The sequence below is a fragment of the Passer domesticus genome, chromosome 9 (assembly GCF_036417665.1).
Source record: "Passer domesticus isolate bPasDom1 chromosome 9, bPasDom1.hap1, whole genome shotgun sequence".
Lineage (NCBI taxonomy): Eukaryota > Metazoa > Chordata > Aves > Passeriformes > Passeridae > Passer > Passer domesticus.
In genome coordinates this window covers 42,597,313-42,611,992 of record NC_087482.1, presented here as the reverse complement: position 1 = coordinate 42,611,992, position 14,680 = coordinate 42,597,313, and the positions used below count along the sequence as shown (strand labels likewise).

Genomic DNA, 14,680 nt, shown 5'->3' with positions numbered 1-14,680 from the left:
CTCCAAAACAACTGTGCCAACAAGGAAAATGTTGAATTTTTCATCAGCTGCCCAACGCTGAGAGTTAGTGGGCAATCCGTTCATTCATGACCAGATGTTCAGTGTAGTAACACTCTGCAGTTAACTTGAACCTTGTGGCCTGTTTTCCGGCGGCTGCAAGGACATTGGCAGCAGCCTGGCACGGGAGGATTGCGGCCTGAGAAGGTGCAAGATCTGTCTGTGGCTGCCTGGTTTTCTACCAGTGACCAGACAAGGTAGGGAGTGATGGAGGAGGGAGAGGCTGCAGCATCAATCATTGCAGGGGCCTGGCGAGAGGCATCTTTATTTTGCAGCTCCATCAGAGGAGGGCTGACCAATTTTTATCTTTCCATCTTCGAAAGGAAAGATTAGCTTTTTCAGTCTGTGTGTAGGGTGGGGTTAATGCTTAATGTTGTGTGTCATAACTTTGGTTTCTTACCCTTTTGTTTTGTGGCAAAATGATCAGAAGACAGGTGACTGGGAACTTTGCACAGCTGTGTGGGTGCATTGAGGTGGGTAAGGTCAGGGTGGTGGTAACTCCACCTCAGCCCCGTCTTGAGCTAAGCTGAAGGAAGAGAGTTGAGTCCTGAGTAGACTCGGCTGCTCACTCAATCTCATGGTTTCTTTCATAAAGATGCATTTATGCCTTATGCCATTTCAGTGTGTTGTGTTAGGCACTAGTACACAGAAAAAAATAGTATTGAGTAGGAGTTCTGGAATAAACGGTGTGATTTTCTACTTTGAAAAGGATTCTTCCTTTAAATGATTAACTGTGTTTGATTCTGGGTATGCCAGCTGGCTAGAAGAGGGAAGGCAGGATTTGATAATGTTTAGTTTTTCTTAGATGTTACAAGAATCTTAATTCCTTCCTTCATTGTATTTCAAAATAATATAACTATTGATTTCAAAGTGGAACCGTCGATGAAACTGCTATTATCTCACGCTGTCACAATAGCCGCACTTTCTCAGGTTCCTTTGATGAGCAAGGGGAAAAAATCCCTTTTCTTTAAATGCAGCAGTTTGGGCTTTCAACTTCCAGGCGTGCTCTCGAGGAGGGAAAAATCTCTCCTAGGCATGTTTTTGAGGACGACAGCCCTTCTGACACGGGGGGCAGTATCTGGAGTTGCCCCGAGGAAGCAGTTGTTGCCCAGCTGGGTGAGGAGCTGCCCGCCTTGCGTAACGGTAGCGTGACTGTCGCCAGCCGGGACAGGACACCCGTCCAACTGTCATCTGTGCGCGAGCAGGGCCCTCCCAGTAATGATGTTTGCTTTGGCACGGCTCTCTGGCTCTAATTTGTCAAGTTGCGCTGAAACCCTCCCTCTGCATTTCCTGCTCAGGGAGAGGAACCTTGTTGCATATTGTGTTCGGCCCTGGAAATTCATCTTTATTGTGCTCATGAAGTTGAGCTTGACCTGTCCTCTGAAAGGGCAGGGGAAAGTTTTGCAAACAAGTTTGTCCACTTAGAAACAGCAGCAAGAAAATGCCTTAAACCATAAATTGGAGGAATAAAATAAGGGTAAATAAAAATAAAAGTTAAGGTCTCTCTTGGTTTTGGTTTTGTTTTTGGTTTTTTTTTAAAGGAAGGATGGGGGAATAATAGCCTTGTTTTCATTGATGAGAACTTGCTGATAGAAAAATGAGAACAAGTTTACAGTAGCTTTGACATTAGTTACCTTTATTCAGCATGCTCCAGCTGCATTGAGCCCTCAGGAAGCCTTCACCATGCACACAGTTTGTTCTTGGGTGTGAAAGCAAACAGTATTTGAGTTGGCAGTAACTTCCCTTTTAGAGAAGTTTGCTGCCTCGGCAAGAAACCGCAGCATGAGCTTTCTGCTGTTGAATGTTTCCACTGGCAGGATGGCCTTTTTCCACATTTCCTTGGTTTAAGGAAACAGATTTTGAACTTTTTTTTTTTTTTTAAGACAAAATGCCAACATTTAACAGCTGGAGTTAGCATATAATTTATGGGTTTCACTTTTCTGCTCTTTCAGTATATAAAAATTAAAATTCTGCAATTATTCTGAAGTTGTGCGAGTTATTGCAGAAAAGTGATTAAAAAGTTGAACCTCTGTTATGAGGATTTCAAGAAAGTCATTGTTATCTAAACAGTTATTTTTAATTACTCTCTTTAATGACTTGTAATTGTTATAATTTACTTCTGTTATTACACTTACCATATACGTGATATTTAAGGAAGTCTTTTGTTTCCCCCCTTTGATTAACAAGGAGGAGTTTGTGCAGTTGAAGCACTTTATATATTTAGTTTTTTAATTATTCTTGTGTGAGAGCTTGTTAATCTTCCCTCTCCTGTGAGAGTCTTCCCACTGTGGCAGCTCCTTTTGGAATATTGATGCAGGTAGAGCAGGCAGAGGCTTCCAAGCTGCACCTTGCCAAGTTGCTACTTGCTAGCAAGAAGGGCTCTTAAATCTGGCACTAAAGATATCCAGATGTTGAATGGACCCCGATTCACCTCCGTTTGCTCCCTTTTGGGATGGCCTCTTCTTCCGAGCCGAAATTTGGTGCACGCTGCTCAAGCTTTGAAATGCCTCGTATTGGCTACAAATTTCAGATCCCAAACTCAGCAGCTAGAATTAGAAACAGATTAGATGCAGGAAATTAATGCAGCCAGCCAGTAAATTATGGAGCAACAGCCGCTGTAAGTGGGGTGGTATTTGTGTTCTGTCAGTTCAGGGATGCTCGTTGTGTTTTGCTGAGCATCACTCAGCTCACATCTGTATAAACACTGGGAACGCAGCACAGATCTTTAAAAAGCAAATCAGCCCAAAGAAAGCTTTGCTGAAGGAGTTTCCCCGGTTTTGCAAGCTGGAAAAGAAGGGAGGGGGAAGGAGAGGAGAGGCTGGAAAGTAAATATATTACGTACAATGCTGTTCATATTAAAATCACTTAATTTGTATTTTAGATTTAGGGGAAAAAACATGTTGTAATGATGAACAGCAGTGTTTGAGAAATGTATATTTTTTTATTTTCCCAGACAGTGGCTATTTGTCATTTTTATCTCTGCGACTTGTAGACTTGATTGGATTTATTATGTATGCTGCATGTTTATGGCGCTTTTATTGTACGCTGTTAATTTGTTGTAACTGCTGCCACTTTCTTGCCAAGGACCCCTTGAAAGCAAGTATGTGTCAACAGTTACCTTCCAGTTTAATAAACTTAAGCTATTTCTCAAGTTTGGTTGTTCTGTGGTCATGGGGAGCTTTCGACTCAGTTGTAGCTGAAGAAAGTTGCTGGAACACAGGCTCAATTCTGCAGCACATGTGTTTGAAGGTAAAGCGTTGTCTTTTTTTTTTTTTTAAGAGGGTTTATCTGTATTTTAAATAACCCAACACTAGCCTATGGATACTGTTACTTTAGTTTATGGCAGAGGAAGTAAAAGGAAAAAACCTCAAGCTTCTTTCAAGAGAGCAGGTCAATCGGCTTTTAAAATCAAATATAAAATGTCTTTTAAATATGATGCTAATAGTGAAAAATGAGATGATAACTTTTTATTTTTTTGAAGCCCAGAAACATTGATAAATTATCCAAACAGGATTAGTGTGTAGTTATTTGTAATAAAACTGAATGTATTTATATGATAAGGATTAAACAAGATGAGACTTCATTTTTTGGGAAAGATGCAAAGATAAAAATAAGCCTAAGGAAAATAATGCACTGTGGATATATATTTAAGGCACAACTGGAGGTAGAATTAAAACGGTGGATTAAAGGTGTTTTGTGGTAAAATAATGGCTGGAGTTGATACATTTCATTTGCAGTCTGTTTAATTTATTGGAGTTTATTGCCTGCTGATGAATCTCACTGATGAAGCTGATTCCATGAGGTCAGCTATGTTATTAACTTCCCCAATAACAGGGTGGAAGTGTGCTCTGGAGAAGGAGCAAGGCTCCTTCAAATGCATGGGAACTGCTGGGTTTTTTTACTCTGTGGGTGTGGTTCTCCAGCCCATGATAGGGAGTGGTGGGTGATCTGTAGCCCTCAAGGAGGGGTGCTCTTGAGGGGAGGCAGGAGATCTTGTGGCTTTGAGAGTGCTTTCTGTGGAGCATTGTGCTTTGGTGGGATCAGGTTTGTGAGATGGCTGAATTTTAACTTTTGTGAAAGCCCTTATGAACCAGAACAAGTCACACAGGAGCACAGCACAGTTGTAGTGTGTGTGGCCACAGCATCTCTTCAAACCTGCAGATTGTATCTTGTCCTGCAAGAGCCCTGCATCAAAATCCTCCTTCCTGGAAAGGTCATGCAAGTTTTGCTTTTGGCATTGATAAAACCTGTCTGTTTTCACTCTTCATGTTTAAAGGCTGGTTTGCTCAATGGTGCCTTACAAGCCAAGCCCAGAGTTTGTTCAACTTGTCTTCTTGGTAAGAACTGGGTCCTGTGAGCTCTGCCCCTGTTTTGTCTCAGATTATTGCATTCCCCTCCCGTTCCACCTTGCCCATCACCATGTGCATATTTCATATTGTAATGGTTGCCCATATGCGTGCTTGGAAATAGCACCTGCTTTTTCCAGAGTCACAGTACTACCTAGGGAGACACCTGATTTGTAATCCTGGTTATATTAAAAGCCTATGTAATACTGATGGGCCATAGAGTGCAGATTCAGAAAGAGAAAAACCCCTCACTGAGTGATTTGATATGCATTAAAACAATCCCATATTGCTAATATCTGCATTTGCACTGGTGTGCGTGTGTGTGTGCACACATGCCCTCTGTCTTACTTTGAGTTCTCTGCACTCACATATGAAGGGTGGAATTCCACCCCTCACAATGTAGAAAACAGACTTTTTTTCCTCCTTTTTTGCTTTTTGAATTTTTTCTTGGGTCACATTTCCTTTATGCGGTAGTTGTGAGTTGGTTAATGGCAAGCTCTCTAGTTGGGCACTATTCACTCTGTGTTCTGCATTTATCATATGGCAGAGATTCTTTGGTGTGCTCTGATGAATCAGCATGCAGACAGAAACACAAAGCATTGACTAAACAGATTACCAGGAATAGTTTATTTAAAGAGGGGATGTTCCTGGTGGGATGAGAGGATCTGAATCTGCTCAGCTTTAGCATGCGGGGCTGTAATGTTTCCCTCTCTGTCCCCCTCTGCCAGAAAAGTTGGGGCTGACTTTGTTCTTTGCTGGTGTGTGTTGCAGTAGAAAAACACACAAAATGCTTTGATTGCTTCCCCAATTTGGTTATATTTTATGTGTAGGTGACTTGTTACATACCTGGCTTCTTTCACATTTAATTCCATGATTTATGTGGGCAGGAAGGTATTTTTTGAGTCTTTAAGAACAGGACTTGTATAGGCTATAACCTGGGGCCCATTGGATAGAGGGAATTGAATCACCACCTTGCACTTGGTGAGCTGGTGGTCAAACTGGCACAGTCTAAAACAGCTTTTTGCTGTTGGGTTTGTGCTGTGAATCCATGAAGGGATGATTCCCCCTCCTGAGCTCTGTCTGGGCATCCAGGTCCCCTGCCTGGGTGGTTGGCTTCCTGCTCATGGCAAGCATCTCTCCATTCCCCTTGTGCCAGACCCTGCCAGGGACTAATTCTCTGTTCCATTAGATGTTACCCTGCCAAACCCATCCCAGGACAGATAAACGGAGAAAACAGGTCTCATGTGAAACATACAAGTAACAAACATTGTTTGTTTAGTGCTTCCCCACCCTCATGTTTAATTGTATAAATTAAATGTCGCGTCAGTCTGCCTCAGGTGTTGGCATCCTATTCAAATTTCAATTACCACCATTAAAGTATATTTACGCAGTGCAGGAATATAGGGAGAACATATTTATAGCAATCTTTTATTGCTGGTTACGTCCTAAAAAAATAACACTGAAATGCTGAATCGCTAAGTTTAAGCAAGTTTTAAGTTGAAGGAAAATTTCTTTTCTCACACAGTACAAGTCCTAGATGAAACAAACAGCGATGAATTGTATCACTGCTCAGCTCATGTCTGTGACTGTACAGCAGTAATCATATATTGTTACTGGAACCTCCTAAATAATTAATTGTAAGAAAACAACATAGTTAAGGCTCAGGAGGGGAGCAAAGGGGAGAGGTGCAATACTGAATTTTCTCACTGCCTGAAAACAACATTTGCAAGGCTCTCTTTAGCTACTGCTAGGGAGAGTATAATTGAACAGAGGCTGAAATTATACTTCTGAAAGAATAAGCTTTTCTTTATATCAAACATTTCATACAGTAAAACAATGCTATACCTGATGAATAATTAAAGTACTGAAGAAAAACATCTTTCCATGTGTAACTTAATTATATATGTGAAGCATTTTTACCCTTATGAAAAAAATGTAAGGAATTACTTTTGTTTTCATCTCCGTTCATTATACAAGAGGCTCTTTCTGTAAAATATGAAGTGTTGTGGAGCTCTCTGAACTTCTCAGTGGCTTTCTGGGATTGTCCTACATGACCCTTAAAGTGTTGGTGATAGATTCAAGTGTGGTGGCGTTTTCAGGGTGGGTTTTTTTTTTTGTCTAAAGCAATGGGTAAAAACACGTAAGAAGAGGAGAGAGTGCAAATGGTAGCACTGCTTCCTTGTGTATACAAAGCAGGGTTTGTAAGGAAGAGAATCAAGAGTTCAGTACTTCAATAATGAGAAAATGTTGTTAATTTATAGATTTTTGTGAGTGCATATGAACTCTTAGATAAAGTTGCAGTCACTCTAAAGTATTATTTTCTTCCTTAATCTATTAAGTGAACATGGTTTAATTTTTTCTAAATATGGTTAAGACCGATGCTTTTCTAACTTTCACCTTCAAGCCTTTTTGCACCCACTGTCCAGTGAACTCATTATGTTCTTGAGGGTCTTGCACCACCAGTGCAAATGCATCTGGGTCAGAGATATTGACATTATCTCCAGCAACCTGGGCTTCAGACTACTCCAAGTGACCAGTGTGTTTGTGTTGGGCAGTTGTGGGGAGCTCAGGTTCCCCAGCATGGTGATTTTACAGGTGTTCTGCAGATATTGGGTGTTTCTTTCTCTCACAAGAGAAATACCAGCTGGGAAGGGTCTTTTAATTCATCAATCTCAGCCCTTAGTTGTGCTCCTGTCTCCAGTGCTGCTGCACCTGGATGGCTCTCCCACTCCAAGTAAGAGGTTGGCAGCTGCTGTTCAAGACTTTGCAGCCTGTTGAATCATTCAAATGTGTGTCTCCCACAGAAGGCACAATTTTCCTTTCCTTATTCTTTTTTTTTTCCCTCAGTGCAGTCAAATGTCTGGTTTTGTTTCTCACCTCCACGTAATAAAATCAAAACTATTAGTAATAGAAGAACCTGTAGAAAGGGGAGGTTTTTCTCCCATCTGCTACTTCATGCTTGGGTGTGAAAGGAGCCAGGATCGTGTTTCTCCTGGCAGTTGTCTCGCTGGCATCCTGGATGTGGGGAGGCTGGGGAAAGGTGCATGAGGGTGAAGAGGGGCACCCTGAATGTGGCTTGGTCACATTAATGAAACCTCTGGTGCCATCCATTGTTTTGCTGGGCAGGGAGGTCTGTCTGTTGTCACAAGCTGCACCCAGGAGCTGGGTCACAAGCCATTCAAATGTATCCTAAACAAGTATTCTCTTGTGAAATGGCTAAGGAAACTGCTGGGAAAACATCCTTGTGGATTATTTTTAACCCAGTCTCTCAGGACAATTAATATCCCAATGTGAGCCTTGTCCCCTGTAGCAGAGGAACAAGATGAAGTGGGTTGCATCTGATTAATTAACATTCTCCTAAGGGTTTCTTTGGGGACCTTCTTTCTCTGAAAGTACTTTTCTAAATTTCTGTGAATTAAGGGTGGGAGGAGATTTGATTAGCTTGGGTATTCCTTGGTAGTCATCATGAAAACCTTCATTTTTGTTTGGGAGGATTGAAGAGTTTTCCTGGTGTATGTAGTGGTTACTGTCATGGAAATACCTCTAGTGCAGAGGCAGAGCTACTTAAAAATACTTTCAGCCAGCAGATCCTTGCTGTGTTTGCAAGGGTTCCTTTGGCAATAAAGATGCTTTCAGAAAAGAGTATGTTTTTTCTTCTTAAAAGGTTACTAAGGATACTGTCCCTAAAATAAGGATAGGAAACTCTTAAATATGGCATCACAGATTGGATACCTTTGCTTCTAAATCAATTGTGTTTGATATGTGGGTGCTTGTGTTGTTTTCTCATTCTTTGTTAGTCTGTCTGTGCAAACAGATGTACATTGTCTTCAGGATTATTTCAAACCAAAAACTCTTTAAGCCTTTCTAATGTGAAAACAGCAGTATTAGAAATCTAAGCTAGAAGCAGGCGCCAGTCCTGCTGCTTGGTAACTTGGGGAAGGTTTGGGTATAACCAGTGAAGGTTTTTTGTTTGGTTTTAGGCATTTCAGTCAAGAATGTATTTTTCTTTTCTATAGATCCAAGTACATGATCTGAATATACTTTGCACTTGGGAGGTTTTTTTGCTGTTTAATGGTAATAATATTTAGAATATTTACTTTGTTCCTGTTAGGTTGTCTTTAGCTCTGTAAATGCGTCTTTGACTTCTGTACATCATTGCATGCTCAGATGGCTTCATGTAGAGACAAAGTCATCAGAGCATTGCAAATGATTGAAAATTTCTGAGCATCTCAGTGATGCTGTTGGTTTTCATTTTCCAAGAGCAATGCAACCCTTCATTGCAGGTTGATATACCTGACACATTAGAGGGGAATTTTTGAAAAGAAAACAGTTTTCAAGGATATTTTATTCTTGAGCTGTAAGCAAACATTGACATCAAAGTCTCAGGCATTTCTAGCTGAGGTGTTAAAGATATCCACGTAGTTCTCTGCTGCTCCTGGAAGATGCTGCCAATTTTATTAGTTTTTAGAGTTTTCTGGTCCTGCTATTTGAGCAGGAGCATAGTTGAAGATGAAGGTCAGTCTCTATAACAGAATGGGCACTGTTGAGAGGTTCCCACCCCTTTCTTCTTTTTATGAGCAGAACAGCTTTGCTAAGCAGACACATTTTAATGATGGCAAGCTACATTTACACATTGTACAGTGGTATTTTGCTACATTAATTACCTTGTCAAATGTAATAGGTAATTACCACATCAAATCACCTTCATATGTTACATGGAGGCATAACTTGCTAAATTATTTAAAAAAACAAACAAACAACATCCTGGAAGCCCAAGGGCAACATCACCACAAACCTGTCTGTTTCTCTTTTAAAATAACCCACTGCTGTATGTGAAGGCAGGAGCCTCACTACCCTCAGTCAGCATTGGCTTTGGGGTAGGGCAGTGGCTGCTCTGTGTTGCCCCAACACCATGTATGTCCCTTCTCTGATTTTAAATAAAATCCTCTTGTTTTATCTGTTTGGTTTTTTTTTTTTTTTTCCTAGTCTGAAGCTGGTCTTTTGAGCGACTCCATGAACAGATTTGTGCCCAGTCTAGGCCGTGCTGGAAAGAGCACTTCACTCTCATGTGACCAACTGTAGTACACAGAGGAAGAAAACCAATAAATTTTGGTTATTCTTTCCTATCTGATAGGTACCTAAATGGCATTTCTGGTGAAACTCTGCAACAAATGTGTGAAACTAGTTAGTGCTTTAATGTGCAGAGAGCACGTGCCACAGTGGTACCCACAGGGACCAGCAGCTGAGTGATGCAGATCTTTGTGTTGTCTTAGCATAGCAGAAAAGGGATGTGGGGGAAAGGCTGCTTTGAAGTGCACTTGTAAGTAGAGACCAACCCGTAAAGCTCAGTTAGCAGGTTGCTTTGCAGATAAGTACTGTTGTTTTAGATCCTCCTTATTTTGCCTTTTTGGAGGTCTACTTAGTGTCTTCAAGGGTTTTGGCAGAGGCTGCTTGGTGCACTACATAGCTTTGGGAAAAATAAAGAGCAAAGGGGTTCTGTCAGGGAGGGAAGATCCTCTTGTATATTGATATTTTGTGTCTTTTGTCCAGTGGTGAAAGAAGGATGAAAAGAGGTGGCAAGTGCTTCTGTTTGTACTCTCATCTGCATTACATGTGCCTAGAAAAGACTGTAATTACCCATTTTTGGAAGAAAAAGTAATTTATTTTGAAAACTGTGTGAATATGTTACTATGTAACTATAACTATCTATCAATCTATCTATGTGTGTGTATATATATACATAACTATATATAACTATTATTCAGCCTTGAGAAGACTGAGGCAAGACTTAATTGTGGTCTTCAATGTCCTTATGAGGAGAAGCAAAGGGGCAGGTACTGAGATTTCTTCATTCTTGTGACCAGTAGCAGGACTCAAAGAAATTATGTGAAGCTATGGGGGATATCAGTTTAGTTGGATATCAGGAAAAATGGTTTTCACACAAAGGGTAGTTGATCACTGGACCAAGTGATAGCATCAAGCCTATCTGAGTTCAAGAAGCATTTTAACAATGTTGTCAGGTACATGGTGGGATTCCTGGGGTCTCCTCCACAGGGCCAGGAGTTGAGCTCAATGATTGTGATGGATCAGCATATTCTGTGATTCCAATAATGGCTCCTTGGCAGGAGCTGATACTGATTTATGGAGGCACCCTCCAGTCTCAGTGACGATGCCTCCTGCGAGATGGAGAGCCTTTGGGGCTACTGACCCTCTTTTTTTGTGGTTGGTGGGGTCCCCCAGCTGAAGGATCATTGTCCCTAATGAAATTAGGAGGGCCTGGGCACAGCCTGTCTGGTTCCTCCTCTTGTTCCACATGGATGGTAGTGGAAGCAGAGGGGTGTGTACTTGGACCCCAACCAATGGCACTAGATGAGGTGCTAGGCATCTCATCTACACAGGATCTTGCTGGACCAGGGGTAAGAGATGAGGAGCTGTCCTCCTGCCCTGTGTCACCATGGGTGTCCCACTGGTGTGGCAGGTGGTGATTGTCCCTGCAATGCTGCTGCTCAGGGACGTGTGTGTGCTGGGCCCCGGATGTTGCTGTTTCAAACAGCATCTCCAAGCTCTGACAGAACCACAAGTGCATGGTCTGTTGTATTGCTGAGTTGGCAGAGAAACAGCTCATCCAGTTCGGGAGCTGGAAGCCACCCATGAAATGCTGGACATCTCTCGCTGTCACCCACCACTGATGTGCTCCAGGGCGATGGAGGCTGGGAGCATCTGGCTCTCTGTGAGCTCTTCTTGCTGGGTGGACTACTGGTGGTGTCACGGGTGGAATGATGGCATGCTCCTCAAAATCATCATCTGCCCGCAGTGAGTGCAGGATGGAGGTCATCTCCCCCTTGCACAAGGGGCACTGGGTTTTGTTGTCGGCCCACCGCAGGATGCAGGCATAGCAGAAGCAGTGCAGGCACGGCATCACAAAGCTGGGCTCCCTCCAGCTGTCCAGACAGATGGGACAGCGGTCCTCCACCTCTGTGTCTGTGCTGCCCCTGCTCTGCAATGGGCTGGGGGGAACTTGGGATGGTGAACCACTCCACCTTGCTGCTTCTGCAGCAGTGCCTTCCATGCTGGGGAACAGTAAGAGACACAACAGTCACTGGTGGGCCCAGGGAGGGGAGGAAAAGACACCCAGCTCTCTCAGGAAGGAAACCCTCCCAGCTCCCCAGGGTGACATGTCCCTGTCCAGCTCACCTGGGCTGCTGTGGGCGCACCTTCCTCCAGCCCCAGCTGCCTGAACCTGGCATGGCCAGGCAATGTCCTTCAGTGTCTCTGGAGTGAATGACTGAGTGCTGTGACCAACTCTCAGCTCACTGCTAGCTCCAAGGCCTGGCACTCGCACCCCGCGTCTGCTCGGCTGGAGTCCGCGCGCAGGCTGGCTGGCTCGGGTTCCCTGCACAGGTATGAACAGTCAGGGCAGGTGACAGCACAGGCATCGCTTGGAGGCACCTTGTTTTCTTCCTTGGTGACTGTGGAGCCCGTTGCTTGGGCTGTTAACCACACCAGAAGCCGTTGCTCAGGGCTGGCGTGGCCCTGGGCCGTCCCTGCCATGGCGCTGCCTGGCAGCTCTGTGGGCCCAGCATGTGCCAGGGGTTGTCCTGGCCCCCCATCCTCTATCTTGTGCTCAGCAATGATGTTCCCCACCAGTCCCCCAGGCCTCCACCGTGTCTGCCCAGGGCTGTCAGGTTGCTCTGGCTGTGTCAGATGTCTCTGCGCTTGCATGGCCAGAGGGTGCACTTGGTAACACCTCATGGTGCCCTTGGAGCTCTGTTGCTGCAGGCCATCCCTCAAGGCTGGTGCTTCTGCCAGTATCTCTCCCTCTTACACACTTGCCATGCTTTAGTTCTTTTTCTCTGTGATATTTCTGCTGGATTTCACAGGTGATCTTCCATTCCCTTCTCTCTGGCTTGCTTGTCCAGATAAAGCAAGCCCTTCCTGCCCCCTCACCTACTGCCACCTTGCAGTTGTACATTGTGTCCTTCCTCATGCTGGAGCCTGCAGTCAGGGCCTGGAAAGAGGAGCAGAAGGTTGGGAATCATTGCTGGTTGTTTGGATCAGTGCAGTGAAGCCATTCCTGATTTTATTTTACCTGGTGGCTTATGCCTAGCCTAAAGCTGGTCTTTTGAGTGAATCCCTGAGCAGATTTGTGTCCAGCCTAGGCTTTGCTGAAACAAGCACTTGTATGTGACTAATGGCAGTACACAGAGGAAGAAAAGTACTAAGTTTTGGTTATTCTTTGATATCTGATAGCTACCTAAATGGCATTTCTGATAAAGCTCTGCAATAGATATGTGAAACTAGTTTAGTGTTTTAATGTGCAGAGAGCACATGCCACAGGGACCAGGAACTGAGTGATGCAGGTCCTTGTCTTGATGCAGCAGCAAAGTGAGGTGAGGGAAAGACTGCTTTGAAATGCAGTTGTGAGTGAGTGGAGAGACACGAAGAGGTGAGCTAGTGGGGACTAAGTGAGAGGACTCTTCCCAAACCACGAGTGTACTTCTGTCCTGATGAATTCTGGTCCTGACACTTTTGGCAAACCACACAACTTCACCGGTTTTAAAGACCTGCATAAGTTCTAAGTCTGTTCCCATGTGTTTCATAAAGCTCAGTTAGCAGATTGCTTTGCAGAAAACTTATAAAACTTTATATCCCCTTCCCTTTGTCACCTTTGGGACCTGTGGAAGGTTTTTAAGGCAGGTTGATGGGGCAAGCTGGCCCCACAGAGTCCCTGCCCATGGGGCCCTGGGAGGAAAACTGTAGTGATCCAGCCATCTCTTGTGGAAACCTTGGCAGATCATCAGGATCAGGAAGGTTGTGATCTGACTCTATATTGAGAGCGGCTCCTCATCCTGACAGAGGGTGAGCCTGTCCTCATTTTGTGCTCTTGTAGGGAATGGCATCCTTTGTGCCTCACCAGCCTCTGAGTCATTCTCAGAGGCAGAGATGGCAGGGAAAGGAGGGAACTGCCTTGCTCCTTGCTGCCCAGGTTGGCTGCTACCCTCACTACAGCTTCTCTCTAGCCTTGGGTGAACCCCAGCCATCTGAACGAGACACCCTGAGATTGCAGGGCTGCTGCCACCCTCTGTGCAGAGCCAGGGGCCAGCAGGTGAGCTCCTGCCTCCATCTCTGAAGCTGTGAGTGAGATTTTTTTTTAATTTGGTTGGTTTTGTTTTTTTTTTTAATTCTTTGGTGGTTGCTACTTCCTCTTGCCCAAGATTTCTTAGCCAGTGCTCAGGGAGAACTTGCCTTAAACGGGAAGTATAACCAAATCCATTGCAAATCAGCAGTTAAACTGACAGAAGGACGTTGGAGTTTTTAGTTGTTGCGTTTTAAAGTTGGCCAAGTCATGCTGTGGATATAAAAGGATTGTTCTTCACACTCTGGCATGCTGGCGAGGAGGCTACTGTGGTGTGTCCACACTATGTGGCTGAATGTGGCATAATTTGGTTTGAAATAAACTTGATGACTTTCTTCTCCTCTCTCTGAATTAATATTGGGGGTTTATGAGAACAGAGAGCAAAATGCATCATGCCCTCATTTTTCTGACAGCTGACACGTAGAGATGTGGCTGTTTAGGAGAAGGCCACTCACCAATCCATCCCCAGCCATGTGGAAAATGTTAGCGGTGCTGTAGCTTGGATACAGCACCTCTATTTTCCAAAGAGATGAACACTGTTAAGTGTATCTTTCTGCAGGAGCTGAGCCTCCATTTAGGATTCTGGGATCTCTTTTTCTGATCTTTTCTTTCCTGCTGAGTGCTGACTGAGGTATTTCTGGGGTAGGTGCCAGGGTTGTTCTCTCACTAATGATTCATGTGCCCTTCGCATGTTGCTCTGCAAAATGACATGTAACAGCGTGTACCCAGTATTTACATTACACTGCCTTGGCTCTCCAAACATGTACTCTTGCTTTCATCTCGGAAGTTGTGCCGCTCCAATAGATTTGTGGTGCTGCCGTTGGTGGAAGTTATTCAAACATTAATTTTTGGAGTATTTGGGGCAACTGGTGAAGTGCCCAGTGCTCTGCTGCGTCACAGTTTCTAAAGATGGCACGTGCTGCTGGGGGATCTGTGGTGCTCTGCAAAGGGACCCTGGTGCTGAGCATGTGGGATGGTCTGGCACTTGGCTCTGAGCTCTAATGATGCACTGTAGCTCCTTTGCTGTTCGTACCCTGTCAAAAAAGGGTTATAAACCATAATGTGAGAACTGTAGGTATAGGGCTCCATGCAGATAAAACCCCACCTAAATACAGATCTCAGAGAAAGTCAGCAGTGAGTA

At 44.0% G+C, this 14,680-nt stretch overlaps 2 protein-coding genes across 16 annotated transcripts in view; one reads left to right on the top strand and one right to left on the bottom strand.

Moving 5' to 3' along the window:
* FOXP1 (forkhead box P1) overlaps positions 1-14,680 on the top strand; it is a 377,944-nt gene that overhangs the window by 111,377 nt on the left and 251,887 nt on the right. The window contains exon 1 of one of the 15 annotated variants that reach the window (XM_064433042.1): positions 11,745-11,804. The exons of the other annotated variants lie outside the window; for them this stretch is intronic. The gene's annotated coding sequence lies outside the window, so the exon portion shown is untranslated. Of the gene's footprint in view, positions 1-11,744; positions 11,805-14,680 lie in introns of those variants that run through there. 15 annotated transcript variants of the gene reach the window in all.
* On the bottom strand, positions 9,364-11,884 carry LOC135308184 (uncharacterized). The gene is made up of 2 exons (XM_064433063.1): positions 11,598-11,884; positions 9,364-11,473 (listed from the first exon to the last, which is right to left on the bottom strand). The coding sequence occupies exons 1-2, from the start codon at positions 11,648-11,650 to the stop codon at positions 10,564-10,566; spliced, it is 963 nt and encodes a 320-aa protein (XP_064289133.1). The 5' UTR covers positions 11,651-11,884; the 3' UTR covers positions 9,364-10,563.